Below are 22833 nucleotides of genomic sequence, written 5' to 3'. Positions count from 1 at the left end.
ACACAGACACACACACACACACACACACACACACACACACACACACACACACACCATTCCTCTATAAGAGGCAATTTCTCTGACTTTCCCCCCATCTGGCATCATTTGTCTCCACACAGGCGTCGGGAGAGACCAGTGGGCTTCAGGAGACAGACGAAGTTGCTGAGATCTTAGAAGCCGACGTCTACACTCAAGCCCCGGTGAGTACTGGGTGCCATGTCTTCTCATCCTAGTCAGCTTTTCGGGAGCTGAGACATTGGAGAGTGCCCAGAGCCCCAGGTCTGCCATCTCTCTTTAGCTCTGTTCTCAGACTTTCATCGTTGGCTCCTCTGGGGAGGGCAGGAAAGTACTGGCCAACAGGCATTTTGCAACATCCCTAGTATAAGGTAACACCAGTTACCTGGGAGCCACCCTGTGCTGTGGCCAGGAGAGGGCTGTCCAGAGGCAAGTGTTGTGCTGTATTGCCTCCCAGCTCTCTGACCTTGGGTAACTTGTTCAGCCTCTCTGAGCCTCAGCTCCTCTTTTACAAAACAGTAATCAGAGTCCTATTTCGAGGGGTTGTTGAGAGGGTTAGATGAGACAGTGCAGGGCCAGGTCTCAGACCTGTGCCTGGCATGAGGAAGTGTGAACCGCAATGGTGACTACTGTAATATTTGCTCGGGGCTCTGGCTATGAGAAGGGAGCCAGGCCCCCACTCCTGTGTTGCGAAGTCCTCCCAGGACCTCACTTCTGGCCCCAGGGAAAGGTCAGCTATCCTCCCTCCTGGGAATGCACCCTGTGGCCGAGACAAGGCAGTGGTATGGAAAGCAGTGAGTCAGCCTGTGGAGACACCAAGGAGGCCGTTCTAATGCAAACAGCCAGCAGGGTCTGAGGCATAGAACGAGGAAGCCCCCCCGCAGGCTCCTCCACTGGTCTGGCTCACTCTATAAACTCAGCTCTGACAGAAGAGCAGAGAGATGGAAATGAGGCAGAGGCTGTAAATTATAGACCACTGGTGGCACAAGTGTGAGTAAGGAAGAATAGGACCATAGCCTGGTAGTGCTAGAGGGACTTAAAGGTCACATGTTTCTGCATAGAGATGTACAGAAAACTGCCCTTTGTACAGATGGGCAAGCTGAGGCCCAGTGTGGGGAAGAAACTGGCTCTAGGGTACAGGAGCAGAGCTAGGGCTAGAGCACAGGTTCCCGATGCCCCATCCAATGTTCAGGCCATGACTCTGAGCTGCTGGCCTCCGTGGTGTTGCAGAAGTTTATCCCCAGAATCATAGCCAGTTCTTGGGCAGCTTGGATAGAGGAATTAAGGCTCCAAGGTGGCTACCGAGGTGGTGACTACTCTAAGCAGTTCTGCAGTCCTATGTGCCCATCAACACTTGGCCACTCTATGAGCATATCCAGGCCACAGAGTGGTGGTCCCTTGGGCCTTCAAGGCTGATGCTGCCCCTCAGTGCACCAGCTCATAGCTAGGAGTGAGGCTGACTCAGGCAGAGATGCCAGTAACCCAAAATAGCCCTGGGAGACAGACAGGAAACGGGGTCAGGGTTTGAGAGCATGTGATAATCATGGGGGTGAAGCCTGGTCAGAGAGGGCTTTCTGGTGGAGGAGGCATTGAAGGCAAGCAGCTTTGGACAGAAGTAGAGAAATGATAGGGGAAGGAAGAGGACCAGCATTTCTTGATACCCACTGTGTGTCTGGTGCTTTGTATATATGACTTAAGTTAATCCTTACAACAACCCTGCACGGGAGATGATAGTGGATGGACACTCAGGAGGGCAGAGTGACTTTGTCAGGGTCGGACAGGGATGGAGCCAGGACCCTAGCCTGGGCCTCCTCCCCTGGGCCAGGGTACCTTAGTGCAGGGCATATGTGGGTGTGCGCTGCAGCTGGGAATGGATGCATAATAAATTCCCAAAGTGTCTGGAGAAGTGAACAAAGTGATTTGATGGACTCGGTGTCCTCTGGGGCACCCCAGACAGTTTCCTTTCTACATTCTCCAAACCTACTCTTCTCGGTGTTTGTAAGTGAGCTGGTACAGGTCATCGTCCCACCAAGTGTGAGTTCAACTCTGCCACTTACTGGTTGTTGACGTGGAGCTGGTAAATTCACCTCCCAGAGCCTCAGTTTCCTCCTCGGTTAGAATGAAGCAGACCTGCTTCACGGGGTTAGTGTGGGAGTTGGATGAATTGACCCGTGTGAAACCCGTGGGCTGTGCAAGGCACGGGCAGCTCTCAGTGAACATTTGTTGTTGTTACTATTGACCGTAGGTTATTGTGAGCATTCAGATGATGTGTTAGAGTGCCCATTCCTCTTGGGGACCCCTCTCCACAACCTGCTTTCTGGTTGGCTGCTGGCTGCGGCTTCCAGCGGGCAGGCCAGACCCCTATGGCTGCCCTCCATCCTTAAGAGGACCCCCCTCAGCTCCCACCCCAGGGCGGTGGCTCTGGGCCTGGTGGTCCTGGAGCTGCGGACCCTGATGCTAACTTCCATAGAATCCCTTCCCTGTGCTTCAGCAGGGCACTCACTTCCTTTAGCCTTCTTGGCAGGGCAGTGTTTTTCCATTCATTCCGGACAGGAGGCACTGAGGCATCGAAGAGTGAAGAGTTTTGTCCAAGGCTGCCCAACTAGGAAGTGGCAGAGCCAGGTCTCTGGCAAAACCAGGGCACTGTCAGTCATATCATCCCAGAGCTGGGACTTCCTGTTTCACCATCTCCTGGAAGGGCTCCAGGGCTCCCCTCCCTGGCCACCCCTTGAGGGCTCCCCTCCCTGAAAACCCCTCCAGGACAGGGGAATTCACTCTTCATTCTCAAACTTTCCCCTCCCCTCTCTGTCTGGCTTCTCTCTTGGGATGAATCTCACTCACCTGTTCTTGCCCTTTCCAACTGCCACCCTTCAAGACAAAAGCCATGACCAGCGAACTGAATCATGGACTGCCTGAGCCTTCAGAGACTTAAAAAGCCAGGCCCTCCTCACCTCCTTCCCCATTTAGGGTAGGAATCCCTGCTACCCTACTCTTCCCCCTGCTAAGTCAGCTTCTGCTGACACGCCTTTCCATTTCTGGAAAGTTCTGTCTTATGCTGAGTTAGAATTAATACTCCTATGGTTCTGAGCCCTGGCTGTGCATCAAAGTTGTGTGTGTGGCGGACGGTGGGTGGGGGGAGGGTGGGAATTCTTTTAGAAAAAGACTCTTGCCTGGGCTATGTACCTGGACATTCAGACTCAGTAGGTCTGGAGTGGAGTCCAAGAATCTGTCCTCACAGAAAGTTCTGTAGGTGATTCTGATCCGCAGTCAGGATCTCTCTTCCAGATACACCTAAATGCTCGCAGTTTCCCAAACACACCGGGAACTTTCACCCTTCGTCCATGCCTTGTTCCTGGGTTCTGCGTCCTGCCCCCACTGTGCCTGGCCAACTCCTACTTATCCTCCAGGATCCACTTCACAACCCCTCAATAGAGGCCATTGCCAACTCCCCTCCCCTGCTTGGTTCTCACGTCTGCTGCCCCACATGTCACATTCAATCACAGTTAGCTGTGTCTGCATCTGCGTCTGTGTCGCACCCACAGTCCAACATTTTAAGGACAGACACCCTGCCTTATTTATTCATTTCTGTATCCCTGGGTAGCAGCCAAAGGCCTAACACAGTGGGGCCTCAGGAAATACGTGTTGAATGGGAGTGTGGACTCAGCAAATCACCACACTTTTAATAAAAAAGGTCTTAAGACTCAACATTCCTGTTTTGTCACAGGCCACACTGGTTTTGCATCCACACTAACCCGTAAAAGCCAGCAGCCACCTGTGGGAGGCAGGACGCCTGACCCTGATCACTGAGGGTCAGCTCACCAGGTTCCAGCTCTGCCCTTGAACAGGGGCTTGTGTCGACCTTGTTTGGAGTTTGCCAAAAGAGGCTTTTGGCTGACAGACTGCAGTCAGTGATTTCATGGAACTCAACCTTTGCCACCTGGAGTTATAGAGCTCAGCGCACCCTTACCTTGCTGTCCTGTGTTTCCCACATGCTCACCTGCTCTACCTGCCTTGTTTCAAACCCAAGTCCCTTATTAAGCAACTTTACTTCCAGCCACTAGCAGCCTTGCTCCAGGCTAGAGATGGGCTTTCTTGAGACCATCAGAGAATCCTGATGGAGTGGCTTCCCCACTGGAGCTGGCAGGGAGAGGAAGACTGCCTGTGACAGGATCCTTACGGCCCTGCTAGGTCACGAGGCAGCTGGGGGAGTGATGGGGAAGTCCTACTTGGTCTTCACGGCCTCTCCTGGGGTGCTACCTGCTCTCTGCTCCCATCACACTGCCTGGTTCCTGCCTCACCGGGCTTCTTTAGTGCAACCTCCTGGTCTTCTGTCCTAACCTCAACTCCCCAAATCTTTGTTCTCATCGGCACCAGAGTCAACTTCCCAGCCTAATACCCCACAGATGCCCCAGGTCCATGGCCAGACTTCTCACCAAAGCATCAGTTCCCCTCCCTCTCTCTGCATCGTGGCTCTGTCCCCCTGCTTCCATCCTCAAATCCTCGCCAAGTGATGGTTGTCAAGTCCTGACAATGCTGTATCCTTTCTCACCTCAAAGCTTCCCCCTATCATTGTTTTCTGAAACTGCTCATTCTTCAAGGCCCAACTCCTGGAAGCCTTCCATCCCTGCCTCTACCCTGGAGATTTTACAGTACAATAGACTATATCTTCTTTTTTTCCGTACAAAAATATACTATATTCGTTATTTTAAAAAACTGCAAGTGCAGATAAATAAAAGATAAAATAACCATCTTTAATACCAACACCCAGAGAAAAATCACTATTGAGGTGTTGGTCTTTCTTAAACTTTGGAAATCTAATGATGTTGATGACAGCTACCCTTGATGGGTTCATCCTCTGCTGAGCACCTTCATGTATTTGGTACCTTGTCAGTGGTTATCATTGGCCTGATTTTACAGAGGAGAAAGCTGAGACTCAGTGAGGTTACGTGACGTGACCAACATAACATAGCTAATAAGTGGAGAGCTGGGATTTGGCCCAACTGTGATTGTCAGAACTGAGCCATTAAATCCTAAATTACGAGGCCTGTAAGAATCCTCCGTGTTCTGATGGACCATAAATTCATTGTTTATATACTAGATTCTGACATTAAGGAAATAACCTGCTCTTATTAGTCAGGGTAGGTAAGTGATGGCTACAGTTACAAATTAACCCTGAAATCTTAGCATCTTAGTTGTTTCTTGTTCACACCACACATCCAAGAGTTGTCAGCAGGGTCCTTCCATTCAACCCCCACCCCCAGCACCTTGAGCTCAGAAAGTGAGGAGACTAATTGAACACTGCTAAGTCCTGGGTCTCAGGAGCTGCTGCCAGCTCCTGAGTCTGGTGATGGTGTCATGACCTTTGCTGCCCACCCATCAGGATTTCTGCCTAGACCTCTGACCTGCTCCGTGTTTCCAACTCTTAGCGTTTTATGTTTGTTGGTTTTTCCCTAGTAAAGTTGGTTAAGACAATGACTGGCTTGGGTAAAGCCACCCAGAGAAGCTGAAGTTTCCTAGGAATAAAACCATACCCATCTCTTATTTTTCAGAGGCCTTGATGACCAGTGCACCTCTGGGATTGGATTTATACAGCATTTACTGAGTGCAGCCTGCTTCATTCATTTGTTCATTCATTCATTCCCTCATCTAACAGATCTTCATTGAGCACCTCTCTGTGCTGGCCTGGGATACAGGGATACAGAAATGTGGTCTCTGTGCTCAGAGATTAGCAGAGACTTGCTGCAAACTGAACAGAATTAAGTTTCTCCTCTCATGTACCTTTTCAGGCCCTGGAAGGTTCAGTGCTTGGCCAGGTATATAGCAGGCAGGGCTAGGCTTTCTTCTTTCTGGGTTTATTCAGCACTTTACAGATATATTTTTTTTCTCCAGTGATATTCACTGCCATTTTTAATGCTTTCCTGCCAAGTAAATCCTTCTGGGTCTCTTTTTTTTTTTTTCTCCCTTCAGTTTAAAGAAGCAAAAGTTGAACCCATAAACATGCCTCCAACTCCATCCCCTCCCTCTGAGAATGAGGAGCTTTCCGGCGAGCCTGTACCTGAGGGGACCCTGGAAACCACCAACCTGAGTGTCGTCCTGCACAGCAGCCCTGAGCCAGGCAAGTCCTGGGTGTGCCTTCACGATGACAGTGGGCCCCACCTGGATGACGTATGGAATATAGAGCATCTCATTTACCCTTCCCCTCAACCCTTTGAGAAAAGAATTATAATTGTGGAATTTGACAAACAAGGTGGGGAAATCAAATCACCCAGTGGAGGCTCTCTGGCTTGTAAATAGCAGAGCTGTCTTTTAATCTTAGACACCTGAACTTTCAATCCCCAGACTCCACCTCTCCAGAAGGGCCTGAGATTTAACAGAAAAGCTTATAATAATCATTGCTGCTTATTAAATACCTACTGTGTGCCAAGTATTTACATACTGCATCTCTAATCCCGACCATACGTCTCCTAGCTACTATTATTAGTCAGTATTTTACAGATGAGAAAACTGATGCTTTCAGAGGTAAGTCACGTGCCCATAATCACACAGGCTAGTGGGTGGTGGAAGAGAGCCAGTGCCCAGGCCTGACTCCAGAATCCACATTCTTCCTAGCCTCAGTGACAAACTCCTCAATTCTCAGACGATCAACCCATCGAAACTCCTGTGTGGCACACGTGGGAAATCTAACTGATGGCCAGAGAGGGGCAGGCACCCAGGAGGTCAGCGGCAGGCCCTGTGGGTTGTGCTGGCCTTGTCTCCCATCCCGGGGTCTGGGCCCCACCCAGTCATACAGAGGAGCACAAACCCAGCCATACAGAGGAGCACTGACAAAAAACCAGGATCTGATGTGATCCCCCAGGCAGCAGGTTGACATGTGCCCACGGCCTGGGATCAACCCGCATTTTCTGCCCTGTATCAGAGGGGTACCCATTTCAGATCCAGTTACCACCAATGCCAGAACACCAAGATTTAAGTATAAGCTCAAAAAACAACCCAGGAACCCACAGTAGGGATTGGTTGGGCAAATTGTATTTCATTCATATGTGCAGCTCTGAAAGTGGTGAGTGCTTTTGAGTATATGTTATTTATATCTATTTATATATAGCCGTGTAGAGCAATGTGTGTGTGTGTGTGTGTGTGTGTTTAAATAATGTACAAGAAAATGCTATGAGTAGTTATCTCTGGGTGGTAGGATTGTGGGTGGTAGGATTTCTTTTCTTGGTTCTGTAGTTTACATGTCTTTTATAATCATATATGTCATTGTTCTTTTTACTTCTGCCCTCAGTAAATGTTCTTTTTACTTCTGCCCTCTTTTTACTTCTGCCCTCAGTATTTTTAACAACTAAACTTGGGAAATCTGTGGGTGAGAGAAGGTAGGCAGTACTGCATAGAAAAAAATAAGAAAGATATGATCATTTAATAAAATTATAATGTAGCCAAGGAGTCAGGGTGTTGCTGTGGAAAGACTGGGGTGCGGAGCAGACAGTTTGGATGGAAGCCCTGCTCTGTCACCTCTTTGCTGTTGGTTCCTGGGGCAAGTTGCTTAACGTTTCCAAGCTTTAGATTCTTTAACTATCCCCTGGGAGCGTTCATAATCCCTGCCTCCAGGGTGGATGAGAGGCGGTGCAAGTGGTTTATGAATTGCAAATGCTCTTCTCCTGGTGGAATGAGGATCTCTGAGGAGGGGGCAGAGGCTGCAGGGCCTGGGGCAAGCGCCTCTCCTAGACTGAGGGGTGAATTCACAGGAGGTGGGAACCAAAAGCAGACTGGGACCCAGATCCAAGCACAACTCGCCTGTTCCCTGGGATCAGCCAGACTCCTTCTCTGTCAGACAAAGGGCCAAATGAAAACAACCGAGCTGGCTGAAATTTTCCCATTCTTCTTGTTGGGTAAATAGCCCAGATGTAGAAAAGGGGCCTAAACCCCGAGCCCTATCCCTGGCTAGGGAAAACCACCGAATGGTTTTATTCCGTTTCCCTGACACCATCTTGCCCCAGAGCACAGGCCACTCCCAACTTTATCCTCCAAGGGGTAGGGACCCAGAGGCCTGGGGTCTGGCCACTGCTTGCACAGTGCCCCCTGGTGGTCGGAGCCGGGAGGATGCGAGCGAGGGAATGGGGTCTCGTTTGGTGGTTTTGTGTGCTCAGAGTCTCTTGAATAATTCAGCACCCCCACACCCTGTTCATACCATGGCACATGCGTGACCGGGCATGGGGAGAGGGAATCTGGCTTCAGGGCCTCTCCCAGCCACCAGTTCTCTGTGGGACCTGTTCCTCCTCTGCAGAATGGGGTTCAGAATAATAAGGTGCTAATGTACAGATCGTAGCAGGACACACGTGTCGTGGGGTGAACGTGGGGAGACTGAAAACGTGGGAATCTGCCCTGGCTCTGTCTACCAGCTGCCAGTGGTGGGAAGGTCCTTGCAGGGAGGACAGATGGGCGGGCTAGCGAGAAGATTAAGTGATGGAGGGCACGAGACATGCTTAGCCCGGGGCCCAGCCTGTCACAGGCATGCATTCATGGTAGCAGGCTTTCTTTTTCTTTGCTTTAGGACTCCGTGTGCTTTTTAAATTGCAAAAGAAATATGTGCTTGTGGTAGCAGTTCAATCAATGCAGAGTTGTATGAACCAAAGAAAGTGGTTTCCTCTCCTATCCTCTGGAAGAAACCAATATTAAGTATCGTGGTTTAGCCAAGTGTGCGTTGTTTCTCTGCACCCACACATAGGGTATGTCCATATATATCTATATATTATATGTTATATAATAACTATATTAACCATGTGATAATAAAACATGTATACTCATATATAGTTTTTCTCCCTTTACAAATAGAGAACCACACTGACCATGAATATTTATTGATTGCTAACTCTATGCCAGGGGCTGTCCTGAAGCTTTTCTTGCATTAATTTATTTCATCTTTACAGCACACAATCCTCAAAACAACCCTATGAGATAGGGGTTATCCCCAGTTTATAGATGAGGAACGTGAGGCCCGGGTAAAAGGACTTGTCACAGGTCACTAAGGAGCAAAGTGGGGTTCCAGCCCTGCAGTTGGTGCCAGAGCCTGTGATCCAAGCCCACCTTGTAAAATTGCCTTTCAACATCTGGTTTTTTGCAACTTCCCCCCCCCCCCCCTTAATCCTGTATTCTGAACATCTTTCCAAGACAGTCAGTGAAGAGGTACCTCTTGTTTTTCAAGACTGCAAAATGCAGTTATTAATTACAGAATGTCTGCTTCCTTAGGGTCTGGTGAGATCCAGAATGACACACTAGAAGCAGTTCCTACTGTGGACGGTGCCCCCATTACAGACATTGGCTCGGGGGATGAGGCCTTCTTTCATGTCACTGAAGAGGTGAGTAGATGGTAAATTTCATTTGCTAAGTCAGTGGTACATCTGTTTGCTTCTTTCAGCCTTGATGGCCACGTGTTTTGGGCACGAGGATTTGGGGTTAAATGTAGTGGAGACTGCCTCCCTCCTGCTGGTACAGAAGAGGCAGCTGTGCTAGGGCCCCAGAAACTCTCCAGGGACACACCAGGGCTGAGCAAGGAGATGCAGCACAAGTTGACAGGTCGGGCATGAATACTGGGTCCTCATTGGGCTACCCGCCTCCCTTCTGCTCAATTGTGAAGACGCACAGCCTCTTTCCGCTCTTTGAGCCCCTTCAAGACAGAATCAGATTAACTGCATGTGCGTCCACTCTGTGGTTTGGTAATTGGCTTTTATACCCACAAAGCCAATTTCTAAAATGGTGGATACAGTAGAGGGCCAAATTAAAGAATATGTCTTTTTCTCCCAATGGCCTCTGCTAACATCTCACAGGATCAGCTCAATCTTTTCACGATTCTGGGATAAAAACTCACACTTCTCAGACTTTCCTAGTCACTATCTGGTAACAGCCTATTTTTACAGGTATTTTCAATGTCCAAACCAGCACAATATCATTCAGTCCCTTTGTCTCCCAAATTCCAAGGAATACATATCCAGCTCACCAAATGGTTTGTAGTAAGGAGAGAGGAAGGAGAAAGCCACAGCACACTGAAAATTCTCTCCAAAGGAATTCTTACTCCCCCAAAATGAATTCTTTTCTTTTTCTTATATAGACCAGAGGCAGGTGATGGGCTAATGCTGTTAGAAGTGATTTCATCTCATTGTCTCTTAGTATGTCTCACATAAGTGGTCTGGTTCCTTCTTTTAGCACGTGGAAGGTACCTGTGGAATTGTACTTAATTGTACAATTAATTCGTTCATTGTGCTTAATTGTAAACCCCTTTAGGATTTTAGCTGAAATTGAGTCAAAAGAGTCTCATTTTAAAATCCGTGACATCATCATTTCTCTGTTTTTTTTTGGGGGGGGACAGTAATTCTGCAAGGACTTAATATGTTATATGAAAACATGGTTCTACCGTCAAAGAAGGTTAGGAAATGCTCCATTATTTTATCTTCCTTATAGGCTCTGAGAAGTCCTGCAGCAAGGATACCTGTCTAACTTTGATCAGCTTAGTGTTTTTAGTATCCAGAAGAACTACTTCATGCAAAACAAAACAACTACAAAATTAATTTAAAAAAAAATACCATGAGAAACTGAGCTAAGACATAGTCAGTTTGGTGGCCCCAGTAGCCAAAGCTGCTCTGTTTCCATTCCGTGCATCTGCTGCGTGACCTTCGGAGGTTATGCATTTCCCCAGAAAGCTTAGTCACAGGGTACAAGAGGAAGCAAGAATCCCACCTGGAGAAGGCTGAGGAGGATGGGGTTGCCGCCTGCATGTCTTGAAGCACCGTCATGGGCAAAGACATTCACCTTGTTCTTGAGGCTTCTGAATGGACACATAGGAGAAGTCACAGGGAGGGGATGTGTCCGGATGGAAGTGTCTAGAGCCAGAGCAGGTTGACTCAGGAGGTAGAGATCTCCCAGCCACTGGTGCAGGAGGCGAAAGAAGCTACAGAAACGCAAGCTGAGAGAGGGGTGTGGGCAGTCTGTTCTCTCCAGCCACAGGCCCGTAGATGAGGACATGATCCAATCAGGACGCCTCTGTTTCAGGGTCCACGTACTGAAGAAAGTTTGGCAGCAACAGCAGCAGCCGGGGAGGCCGAGATGACCGTCAGCACTGCCGTGGAAGCAGAGGCCAGCGGTGTGCCCACTGAGGGACTGGCCTTCTCCATGTCCACCATGGACCCCGGGGAAAGGGTCACTCCAGTAAGCAGCTCAGAGTGCATACTCTCCTTCTTCTCTTTCAAGGGGGTGGTGGGCATCTCAGGTGGGAGCAGTCACGGGCCTTCCTCATCTATCTGCAAAACGCAGAGTGACTCGCTTATGGGGACAAATCCAAGTAGACATTCATTTGGAGGCTGAGGCATCTGATGACTCATTTAGTAGATGTTTGTGGGATGCTGTGCTGTGCCAGGCGCCAGCTAAATAGAATACATACATTCCTGGGAACAGAGGGTAAGAGGTACAATAGGAGAAACACAGGGGGCTCTGAAAGCACCAAAAAGAGGGCCAGAACCCAGGCTCATGGGCCCAGGGAGCCTTCCTGGGGGACAGGGATGCTGAAGATGAGACCCAGGGTGTGCTTAGCAGATGGGAGTGAGACAGGTTTTCTAGGAGGTGGACCAGCGCGAGCAAAGGCCTGGAAGCATCAACATGAGCATACGAAGATCTAAAGAAGCGCAGCTGCCTGCCTGTGTGTATGAGGGGAGGCAGGGAAATACGGCTGCAGAGGCTTCTGAGACTGAGGAAGCCATGAGAAGGAGCCTGAGAGAGTTCAGCTGAAATAGGGCGTCACTGAAGGGTATTAAAGAAGGAGGTGACATAGTCAGAGCAGGTTTGAGAAAGATCACCTGACCCTGAGTGGGGAAAGGACAGTGGGAGCAAGTCTGGAGGTGGGGGAGGTGAAGGCTGTGTCCTTCCAGGCCAGGGTGGTGGTGTCGCTCTGGGTTTCGTTAATGATGTCAGATCCTGCCAAGGGTCCCAGTGAGTAAAGGCCCGCAGAACAGGGCGCCTGTTGGATCTGTCACCGTGACTATGGTGACCTTAGGGAGGGCAGCCGAGGGATGTGGGAGGGATGGGAGGCAGAGGCCCAGAACTAGGAGAGTAAGGTGAGGAGGTGGTCTGTGAGGCTGGCCAACCCCCTCCACAAGAGAGCTGTGCACCCCAGGACCCAGTTTTGTCCCCGCACCATGACTTGGAAGCTCCACTCTCAAGAGCAGTAGAAGGAATATGGCAGGGACTGCGATGGGTGCCATGTTACTGAGGTTGGCAGGGAGGAGTGGGATGAACACACAGGCCTCATACTGGCCAGGGTGCTCACACCTTGGGTGGTGCGTGACGTCCAGGTGTCTGTGTGGGTGCCACCGTCAGGGCAGTGGTATAAGGTGAGGTCTTGGTTGTGCAAGTGCTTTGAAGGCGAGGGAGAGGTCCCCGCTGTCCGCTCCCCGCAGCCACAGTACAGTGGACCACTGACCTGGCCCCTCGTGATGTCTTCCTATTCAGGGTCCAGATACTGAAGAAGGTTCTGCAGCATTAGCAACAGGGGAGACCGAGATGCCCACCAGCAGTGACTGGGAAGCAGAGGCTGCCAGTTTGCCCACCGGGGGACAAGCTCTCTTCATGTCCACCCAGGACCCTGGGGAAGGGGTCACCGTGGTAAGGAGTGTAAAGTACTGGAAGGTTGAGGTCATGGCTGGGAGCAGAGCATGGCCTTCTCATAGGACTGGTCTTCATTCTGTTCAGCAAATCCAGAGATGCCTGAATGGGGCAGGGGCACCTCTTTGACCAATACTCCACTGTGCAGGCCCGTGAGAAGTCAGCCTGGGGGGCCGGGTGAGTCAGGGAGGTGGGGTTGAGTCCCAGGGCTGGTGCAAGGGCCCACCACCTCCACAGGACGGCTCTGGGCCACGGAGTTGGAGTGCTGGGCTGAGTGGAGGAGGTGACAGAGGGTTCAGCCATGGCCTGTTTACGGGAGTGAGCACAGGCTGTCAGAGTGCAGTGGAGGGTCGGGGTGCAGGCAGCCCTGGCAAGGTCCCTGGGCGTGGCCAGATGTTTCAGCACTCTCCCTAGGCAGCGCGGAGACACTGTTCCCAGCTTCTGAAGGCAAGACACTAGCATTCCAGGACACATGGCAAGTCTGTCCCTGTAATGTCACTGTAATGGGTGTCCTGCGTGTTCTTCAAACTCAGCAGATTCAAACCTAGACTCCTCATTTCTGCTCCTCCTGAGTTCCCACCTCGAATGAATGGGACCATCATTCCCAGTCCTGATCCAGGATTCTCTTCCCTCTTCCTTCCTTTCCAGATCCCATCAAGCACTTGATTTTTCTCCCTAAATACGTGGTGGACCCGCCCCCTTCTACCTTTCTCCAGTGCCAGCCCCCTGGACTGAGCCACCCTGAGGCCCCTGAGCCACTGGCTGAGGCCCCTGCCTGGCGGCCCCCATCCTCTCCCTCCACTCCTGCTGGGAGCAGCCTTCCTGCAGACCCTGCCCATTCCCCCACCTGGCCTGCAAGGCTCCCAGGGTCTGGCCTGGCCAGTCTCACTGACCACGTCTTGGGCGCCTCTCTGTGACTTTTACACTCCAGCCTCACTGACCTTCTTTCAGTTTCTTGAATGTGCCTCTTAACATCTTGGCTCAGAATCTTTTTATACTCTCCCTTCTCTGTCTAGAACCTTTTCCTCCCTCCTCCCTCCTTAGTTCCTTGTGTATCCTTAAGAGTTCAGCTCAAACACCACTTTCTAGTCTGTTAGGTGCCAGCCCAGACCCTGACGTCTCCCCACAGACACATTCATGGTACCCTGAATTTCTCCTTGGAAGGCCTCATCATGATTGTAATTAGCAATAAACTTGGTAAACAGTTCATTCCTGGCTCCCTCCCAGACTATAAGCTCTGTGAGGCAGGCATTATATATATCTTGTTCACTGATATGTCTTCATCCCTGCAAATGGCAGGTGCTCAGTGGGTGTTTGCTGAGTGAATGACTGGAAGGGGGGTCATCAGGCCATCACGTATCAACAGCATTGGCCTTTGAGATCATTTCACACATTTGCTCCCAGCAATTCACCTCTGGTCTAACATGCATCCAGTGAAACTTCACAGTGGGGAGGGTATGCCCTAACCAGCTGACAGCACTCCATGCCACTGGGCAGTTACATGGATTATTTTAATTAACCAAGTGGTCGCCACCACCTTATTTTCCTTCGTCTTCTCCTTCACCTGTCATCTCTCATGCCTCATCCTTCATTTCCCTCCTCCCTGCCCTTCTTGAAAGGCAAAGCTCTTGTCATGGTGAGAAAACTAGGCAGCAGGTCCCAGTTCTACCAAGCCTCGTCTCAGTAGGAACTAGAATGTAACTAGCAGGGCTGTCTGGAAGCAGAAGCGTCACCTGCAGGGGTGGTGAGCGCCCAGTGACTGGAGATGTGCAGGCGGAGGTGTGCTGAGGGGGACCCTGGGGGACGAAGGGGATGACCTGAGAGGTCTTAGAGGAGCAAGGGAAGGGGAGCTGTGGCCATGCAGTTATCGGATGGCCCCAGCAGTTTCCTCCCCAATCACACACCCACCAACCAGGGGTGTGGACGGAGTGGCACGGTCCTTCACACCAATTTTGTTTCAGGGTCCAGTCAGTGAAGGAAGTTTGACAACAGCAGCAGCTGCTACAGAAGTGTCCCTCAGCACTTTCGAGGAAGAGGAAGCCAGCAGGGTCCCCACCGGTGGCCTGGCTCCCCTCACACCCACAGCGGCCCCTGAGCAAGCAGTCACTTTTGTAAGTGTTTCCTAGCATCCCTCTGGCTCACAGCAAGCAGAGAGGTCATTGTCCTGGCTTTCCCAGAGGCAAAGGCGCATTCAGCTGGTTAGAGTGCACCTGTGTGTATGGGGTAGCGGGTGGGGAGAGCACCAACTTCAAGGTGGCAGGATGCAATGGAGGGAGTATGACAGAGAGGTCAGGGGAGCAGGCCTTTGTCTCACCCTGGTACCTCCCAGCTTTGTCCAAGAGCTTTGTCAGAGACAATGGTCCAAAGTCAAAACAGGTTGCAGAGGGGAGAGGGTGGTGGACACCCCATTACTGGCGGGAATTAGAGGACATGCATATTTCAGAAGGGGATTACGAGTCTGTGCTTCTGTGAATGTGTTGGGGTGAATGACAGTTATAGGTAAGAAAGGGTTTTTGAAATTGGGCTAGTGCCGTAGAAATGACAGTTACCAAAACTGACTGGCAGGCAGCCGGTGCATATTGTATCATGGGTGAGGTGATGTGATTCCTCCTGTTGGTTTTGCTCTCAGGGTTCTGGAGATGAAGAAGACTTAGCAGCAGCCACAACAGAGGAGCCCCTTACCACGTCTGGGGCAGAGGAGTCTGGCAGCGCTCTCCCTGAGGGGGCCCCACTCCCCACACCCACAGTGGCTTCTGACAGAACCGTCACTCCCATCACTCTGGTAAGTGGGGTAGAGGAGTGAAGATTTGACTTGGCCAGTTCTTACAGAGGACGGAAAGAAAGGCTCAGGTCCTGGGAGGGGCCTGTCCCTGGCTTTCTCAGAGGTGAGTTTTCATTTTGATTTGCAAAATGCCCAATTTGGGCATGTGAGGGGCATCCAGCTTGTGAACACACAAGGAAGCTGCATTTGGTAGAGGAAAAAGCAAGAGGTGAAAAATCTGGGAAACCTGGTTTTGTGTCCCAAATGGCCCTCCAATTGAAATGAGAACTTTCTGACAGGCAGAGCTGACCAAAGTGCAAAGCCCTTATCTCAAATGTCAGGAGAGTCCCATCCTGGAGGTGGGGAACATGTAAGACTTGGCAGGGACTGCAGAGGGAATGGACGCCTCAAAGGTGTATGCAGGGGGTGACCTTCAATTCCCTTCCAACATGAGTTTTTGTGATCCTGGGCAGCTGCTGTGCAACCTCACGCAAATCCTTTCTTTTCTTTGGGCCTCCTTTCTTGTCTGTAAAAGAGGATGGCTGGGAGGTCAAGTCATTATACCAATTGTGCTTTATCTGTTTCACCGTCTACCACCATCTTTTTGGTGCAGACAGAAGGGTGGGCTGGAGTATTTTAAAACAAATCCCAAACATATCATTTAACTCATAAATACTTTAATGTCTATTGCTAGTAGGTTGACCTGGGACCTTATTTTTTAGCCACAACGTTATTATCCATCTAACAAAATTACTAATGGTTCTTTCCTATTATCTAATACCGTAGTTTAAAAATATATACTTTACTCTTTTTGCTAACATCTGTTTAAATCTGAATCCAAACAAGGTCTGCACATTGTATTTGATGGATGTGTCTCTTAGTCTGTTTTGATCTATGGTTGCGTGCCACCTTTTTTTCTCTTTTTGCCATTGATTTGTTGAAGAAACTGGGTCAGTTGTCCTTAGATCCTTTGTGTTTCCTGCCTTGAGAAGTTGGTACTTGGTCTGGGGATGGTGAGACCAGCTATATGCTGGTGGGAGTGTTGATGGCTTTACTACTTCTGGGAAGTTCTTCATGGACACAGATTAACATTCCTAAAACTGTATATTGTTGACCCAGAAACATCTATCTGTTCTAGGAATCCATCCTAGAGAAGATAGTCTGATGTGTAAAAAGGCTTGTGTACAAGGATTTTAATCTGTGTTTTCCATCATAGAAAAAATTGGACACGGTTTAACTAGCCAACAATAGGGGGTCAATTGAATAAAAGTATATTCAAATAATGGAACATATGCAGCTATTAAAATTATTGGGAATATTTAATGATGGGGGAAATACCATCCAACATTAAGTGGAAAAAGCTGGTTATAAATGTGAGCATATTGTGTGGTCCTGACTGTTTAAATATACACACATGCAAAAACTCTGGAAGGAAATACCCTCCCTAAATGTTAGCAGTTTTTGCCTCAAAAATGGTAGAACTGTGAGGGTTGTTAAGTTCCCAGCACATTTTGGTGTTTCCACCCTCCCCTTGTGACTTTTACAGTGGGATTTTTAAAAAGCTCTAAGAGAGATGTGTGTGTGTGTGTGTGTGTGTGTGTGTGTGTGTGTGTGTGGAGGGGGGAGTTGTTGTGGAGTGAGAGAGAGGAGAAAGGGAGAAACAAACACACCGTTCTTCTCCCTAGCACATAACTGATTGCAATAGATCACCCCCCAGTGTCAGGAATCTGCCATGAATTGAAAAGGATGCCCTGATCCCTGAGCAAATGGTTTGAAAGCACAATGAGGACAGTCAAGGGAGCATCATTCCTGAATGTCTTTAGGATCATTTTAAATAGGAGTCACCCAACACAATGGGGCATCCAAGCCTGGCCCTGCCACATAACTGTGACAAATTTCTTTCTCTCTCTCTCTCTCTCTCTCTCTCTCTCTCTCTCTCTCTCTCTCTCTCTCTCTCTCTCTCTCTCTCTGTTTGCTCATGAATAAAATGAGCATCATAGTACCTATCTCTTGGGGTATTATGAGGATTAAATGAGTTAATACAAGGAAAACTTTACCTGGCTCACAGCACACGCTCAATAAATTAGGTCTGAAGAATTATTTTGCAGCTGAGACCCAGAGCGGGTTAAGGGTTTTGCTCCAGGAGTCAAGTCAGGGTGACAGTCTTAGCATCTGGACTTTCCACTTTTGTTTTCTGCACTGTCTATAACCACTCGTCTTCAGACATGATCCAGAAGTTGATCAGCAAATCCCTGCAGTGGTCCAAATGAGGTCATTCCATTTCTAAGGTCTTCCGACTAGTCATGTGGCAAATAACTGGGTACAGGTGATGCAGCAAGAGCTAGATTTTAGACAGATACTAGAAGGGAGTTTTGGAAATTCCCTTTTGTTCTTTGGAGGAACTGATAGCATTCAACAAGTATGCTTTGAGTGCCTTCTCGGTGCCACATCTCATGCTGGACACTGGGCACCCAGAAGCGTGTCAGGGTTGGGCCAGTGCTGGAGGAGCCCCAGTCTAGAGGGACAGACAGACACACACAACTGAGCTTCAAGTCAGGTGGTCCTGGCACCAAATCGAGACCTCAATAGCGACTGGTGAGAACACAGAAGAAGACGAGATGCACTGTCTGACAATGGTGTGTGTGGGTGGGGGGAGAAACAATTCCTGGAGGCAGTGACCATGGAACTGGGCTTTGAAGGATGAGTAGGGATTTGAAAGGCAGGAAAAGAGGCTGAGGAGGAGATGTGAGAGAGTATAAGTTTGAGGATGGACCTCACGTTGGCTTCACAGCTGGGAGGTGGCAAAGCAAGAGGGTAGCTGCAGAGGAGAGTGTGAGAAAAGGCCGGCAGAAGGAAAGGTGGCAGCAGAAATTAAGAGAGCTACGGAATATGGGGAAACTTTCAGTGACATGGCTGTCCTTGGAGAGTAACAGTGGAATCTAAGTTTCCGGGATTTCTTCTCTCTGCAGATGGGAGCGGAGGCTGAGGGCTCTGGCCTGGGCTGGGGCTCGGACATAGGCTCTGGCTCTGGTGACCTGGCGCGCAGTGAGGAGCTGTTAAGAGTGAGTGTGAAACCCTCCCTTTTTCTTCTACGTCTCTGAGACTGTTTCTGATTAGCTCATTCATTTATTCTTTTCTTTGGGGGGGGAGAAAGGGGGAAGCTGAGGGGATTAGAAAGCATAATTGGTAACCACAAGATTGCCATGGGGATATGAAAGTCAATTTGGGGAATGTAATCAATAATGTTGTAAAGATTCTGTGGGGTATCCGATGGACACTTGTCCCATTAGGGAGACCACTTCAGGGATGATGTAGATGCCTGATCACTGCAGTGTACACCTGAAGCTGAAGCTGAACAATAATGAATGTCAACTACATATATATGGTTACAAGAAGTGGAGTTCAGCATTAGGAATAGAGACAGTGGAAATGTAACGACTGTGGGCGATGTCAGAGGGGTAGTAGGTGGGGGAAGTAGTTTATCACTGTGTGAGGGGTATAAATGAAAAATGTCTATTACATTGTTTTATACACCTGAAACTAATTTAAAAAAAGAATATTATAAGTTAAAAAGAAAAGGGAGTGTGAAGGATTAAATGGCCTGGTGTGTGGGGTGGCCTTCACGACAATCTGAGAGGGAGGGATGTGTGGGCCGACACCAGATGAAACCAGATAGGTCACCATCGATAATTGTTGAGACTGACAGTGGGCTCCTGGGAGTTCATTATATTTCCCCTCTCTATTTGTATGTCTTTGTATGTATTTTCCACGTCAATCAGTTTTGTTTTGTTTTCAATGCGTATTAGCCTAAGTTTATATTCTGGACCTCCACTTCTCCACTGGCCACCTTTCCCTGGCAGCCAGGGAAATATTTATATTCTCCCCTACTGTTTCTTAATAGATTGTCTATTTTTTAGGGTCCCCCAGGGCCTCCAGGCCCACCTGGATTACCTGGGATTCCAGGAAAACCAGGAACTGATGTTTTCAATGGACCCCCTGGATCTCCTGGAGAGGATGGAGCTACTGGTGAACCTGGACTCCCGGTGAGCCACATCTCCCCATCTGTGGCCACGGGCTTCCTTTAGCCAGGGAGGAGCATACAGACTGCAGACCCCGCACTGTCTAAGCTCACAGCAGGGAGCAGCAGATAGCTAATGTTTGTAAACAGAAGTCCTCCTCGGCCAAGTCATTGCTAAGACTCATGAGAAGCAGCAGCCAAGAAAAACATCATCCTACACATTGTTTGGCTGCTCTGTCTTAGTCAGTATAGGAAAGTCAGACTCATGTGGAATCTTGGAATCGCAGGACATCAGTGCTAGGCCTGGGATGGGGCCCCTCTGAGACCATCTATATACAACCCTGGCCTTGACTCCCCCACAGAAGAGAAAACTTGATCCAGAGAGCAAAGGGCACTCATCCATAAGTGCTCGGCCTCTCCTGGGGCCCAGGACTGGCATTCCACCATGGACCTGGTAGAGGACACTGGACCCACCAGCCTCACCTGCTGGGTCTTCCCAGCCCTGGCCTCCTTTTCCGAGAAGGGTTTGTATTTGTTTCTTATCAAGGATGTTGTGGGCTGATTGTCACTGATGTTCCCCAGGGCCCAGAGGGACAGCCTGGATTTGATGGAGCCTCCGGCCTTCCCGGGATGAAAGGGGAAAAGGTACGAGGAAGGCGGGAGGGTTCCACTACATGGGAGCCCCAGGCCCACACTGCCTCTTTCTGACCTCTAAACTTGACCTTGCCTCTTCTGTGAATGACCCTCTCTAGTCGCCTCCTGGTCCTCTCTGCTGGATGTCCCCATCCCAGGAGTCTTTGTGCCCAAACCTGAACTCAGCTTCTTTCCTGTCCATTCCTGCAACATCTCAGCTTTGATGAATGGTGCCTCCATCTACCCAGTCACCTGGAGTCAAAAATAGTCTTCTCTAACTCCTCCTTCCTCTCCCTTTCTTTCCATGATCTGTCTATTGCCAAGGCTGGCCAACCTGGCATCTACATCTCTCACCTCTCTGTCTACCCTGGTCTGACATTCATCTCTCCTTGTTCTCACTGTGGCATCAGACTCCTCACCTGTGCTCCATTCTCCCATCCACAATCCAGCCTCCACGCACCTGCCCAACCCATCTTCCTATATCAGGCCCTCATCAGTCACTGCCTGCAGGACAAAACCCTATTCACAGACCCTCCAGGCCCTTCCCATACCCCATCCCTACCTGCCTTTCTAGCTCCATCTCCCACGGAGCCCTCACATGGCCTCTGGGCCAGCCAGCCCTACTGAAATGCACTGGACGTGCTCTTTCTCCACGGCCTCCTGGCCTCGGCACCTGGTTTGCTCTCTGTCTCAGATGTCCTTTTCCTTTTCTCATTCTCCCAGGCCCCAGTCAGATATATCCCCTGGCTCCTTATGGGCAGAAAGCACACCTCATTCCTCTCCCAGACTCCTTATGGGCAGAAAGCACACCTCGTTCCTCCACTCTCCATTAGCACAGTATTTATTCTGCTAGGACCCCACCTAGCCAGTGACATGGAAGCTGTTAGCTTCCCTGTCTGGCCCCACCCCCACCCTGACAACACAGAACACCAGTACTGTCTGTGTATCCTTAGAACCTAGCACAGGCCTCTGTTAACTGATGAATGAATGCAACTTCTTTCCGGCACCATCTTAATGGTCCATTCCTGGAGTCTTGCATGCCTTCAGTCTCTTCATTCTCTGTAAGCATCTTGTCACCTGTCTGTAAGCCCCTAGTGGCACTGTGGAGTGGAGTCGCTGCCCCTCCTGTGTTCTCAGCCTGGTTGGTGAGATAAGCCATGTCCCACAGAGTGGGGGCAATAAAGATAAAGTCAGCCAGCTAGTGATGCAGTCTTGAGTTTCACTGGGCTTCAGAGGAGGCAGGGTCCCCCCCCAGCTGGGACGGGGAGTGGGGCCTTCACTGGATACCACCTGGATGAGGTCACGCAAGCTTCCTAGGTGCCACCAGCCTCACAGAAATGAATTTCCAGTTTCTGTCAGCTTTCGAGTGTTTTTATTTTAATTGAAACAGTAACTGGATTATCTTGGAAAGTTCATTTCTCAGAAAAAAAAGAAGAAATAATTGTCAAGCTTTATAGAACTCATTTTACATGTACCAGCTATTTCAGAAGAAATTAAATTTTGCAGGAAACATCACAGACCTACACTCATCTTCTCTGTTCTCACTAGCTTCCCCCCACCCACCCCACACACCCCTCCCACACTTGTCTGGCACTTACAAATACCCACACCCATATCCGCACACAAACACCCACGCAGGCACAGTCTGCAACTGCTCAGAGAAGCAGCCGGTCACAGAGCGGCAGGCTCGCCGAGAATAGTTGTGGAAGATAAATCACATTTTTCCCCCTGAAGTTTGCTATGATTCTTAATTAGTTGCACTGTGTGTAAATGATGCTTTCTGGTCAAGTAAAAGCAGAAGCAGAGTCTGGAAAGACTTCGAAATTTGTGTCTGGAGAGCTCAAGGGGAACCTTCCACATGAAGTTTACCAAAAAAATAATAAATAAATAAAATAAATAATAAAATAAAATAAAATAAAATAAAATAAAAATAAATCAAGGAGCATGGTCTGGATGTAAAATAATAAAAACGTGCTCAAGAAAAGGAGCATCTCAGGGACATAACACACATAAGACCCAATGATACATTTGATCCTTGAGTCCCTTCCACAGGATCTTTCTTCAGCTTGCACATCTCCAGTGACAAGGGACTCATTTCCTGCCTAGGCAGTGCTTTGCATGGTTCCATGAACACTTGTAGGGAGGTCTTTCTTCATGCTATGAAGAAACCAGCCCCTCTTCTCACTTGCAGGGCACATAGACCAGTCTAGGCAGTTGTCTAAAGGTGGGGGGTTCCCCAAACAGTAAGCTCCACTTTATTTGTCTGGAAAAAAATATTGTTATATATAATCATAGTTTTCAAATGTGGGATTGTCACCAAAATGTGGATGATCATTAAGAATTTATCAAATAGATTATTCTATGTTGAGTTCCGTGGTAGAAATGTTCCTTAATTTATTTTCCCCAAGTTAAGATGAGCAGCTAACTCTGAGATTCTTAGCCCCTGAAGGAATAGGTGAAAAACTGGCTGAAGATGGACTTCTGGAAAATTCCTTTCTGCTTTTTCACTGCAGATTCTGCCATCCAGTTCTTCAGCCCAAATCTAGGATTAACAGTTGTCATTCTTTTCCTTCTTTCACAATCGGAATCATTCATTGTCTTCTTCAGTCTCAAAAGGTGCCGAGACCTCCAAGTAGAAAAGGGTTTGTGCTTGGAAATTTTCCTCAGTGCCCAGAATTGCTGAGGAATGTTCAGCTCCTGATAACCGGTTATGAGTAATCCCACTGAGCTACCGAAATGTCATTGTTTGCATTGTACAAAC

General features: G+C 49.1%; 1 protein-coding gene across 3 annotated transcripts in view; it reads left to right on the top strand.

Annotated features, from left to right (window-relative positions):
* Positions 1–22833, top strand: part of COL15A1 (collagen type XV alpha 1 chain) — a 97466-nt gene that overhangs the window by 37038 nt on the left and 37595 nt on the right. For all 3 annotated transcript variants that reach the window (XM_074330765.2, XM_019729215.3, XM_074330763.2), the window contains exons 6-15: positions 120–200; positions 5983–6130; positions 9259–9368; positions 11056–11211; positions 12508–12660; positions 14622–14771; positions 15290–15442; positions 18391–18483; positions 19339–19464; positions 20022–20084. In XM_074330765.2, the coding sequence (XP_074186866.2) occupies positions 120–200; positions 5983–6130; positions 9259–9368; positions 11056–11211; positions 12508–12660; positions 14622–14771; positions 15290–15442; positions 18391–18483; positions 19339–19464; positions 20022–20084 (1233 nt within the window). The remainder of the gene's footprint in view (positions 1–119; positions 201–5982; positions 6131–9258; positions 9369–11055; positions 11212–12507; positions 12661–14621; positions 14772–15289; positions 15443–18390; positions 18484–19338; positions 19465–20021; positions 20085–22833) is intronic.

This window comes from Rhinolophus sinicus, chromosome 16, assembly GCF_057876585.1.
Source record: "Rhinolophus sinicus isolate RSI-liver-muscle chromosome 16, RSI-T2T, whole genome shotgun sequence".
Taxonomy (NCBI): Eukaryota; Metazoa; Chordata; class Mammalia; order Chiroptera; family Rhinolophidae; genus Rhinolophus; species Rhinolophus sinicus.
This window is presented reverse-complemented; position numbering and strand designations above follow the sequence as displayed.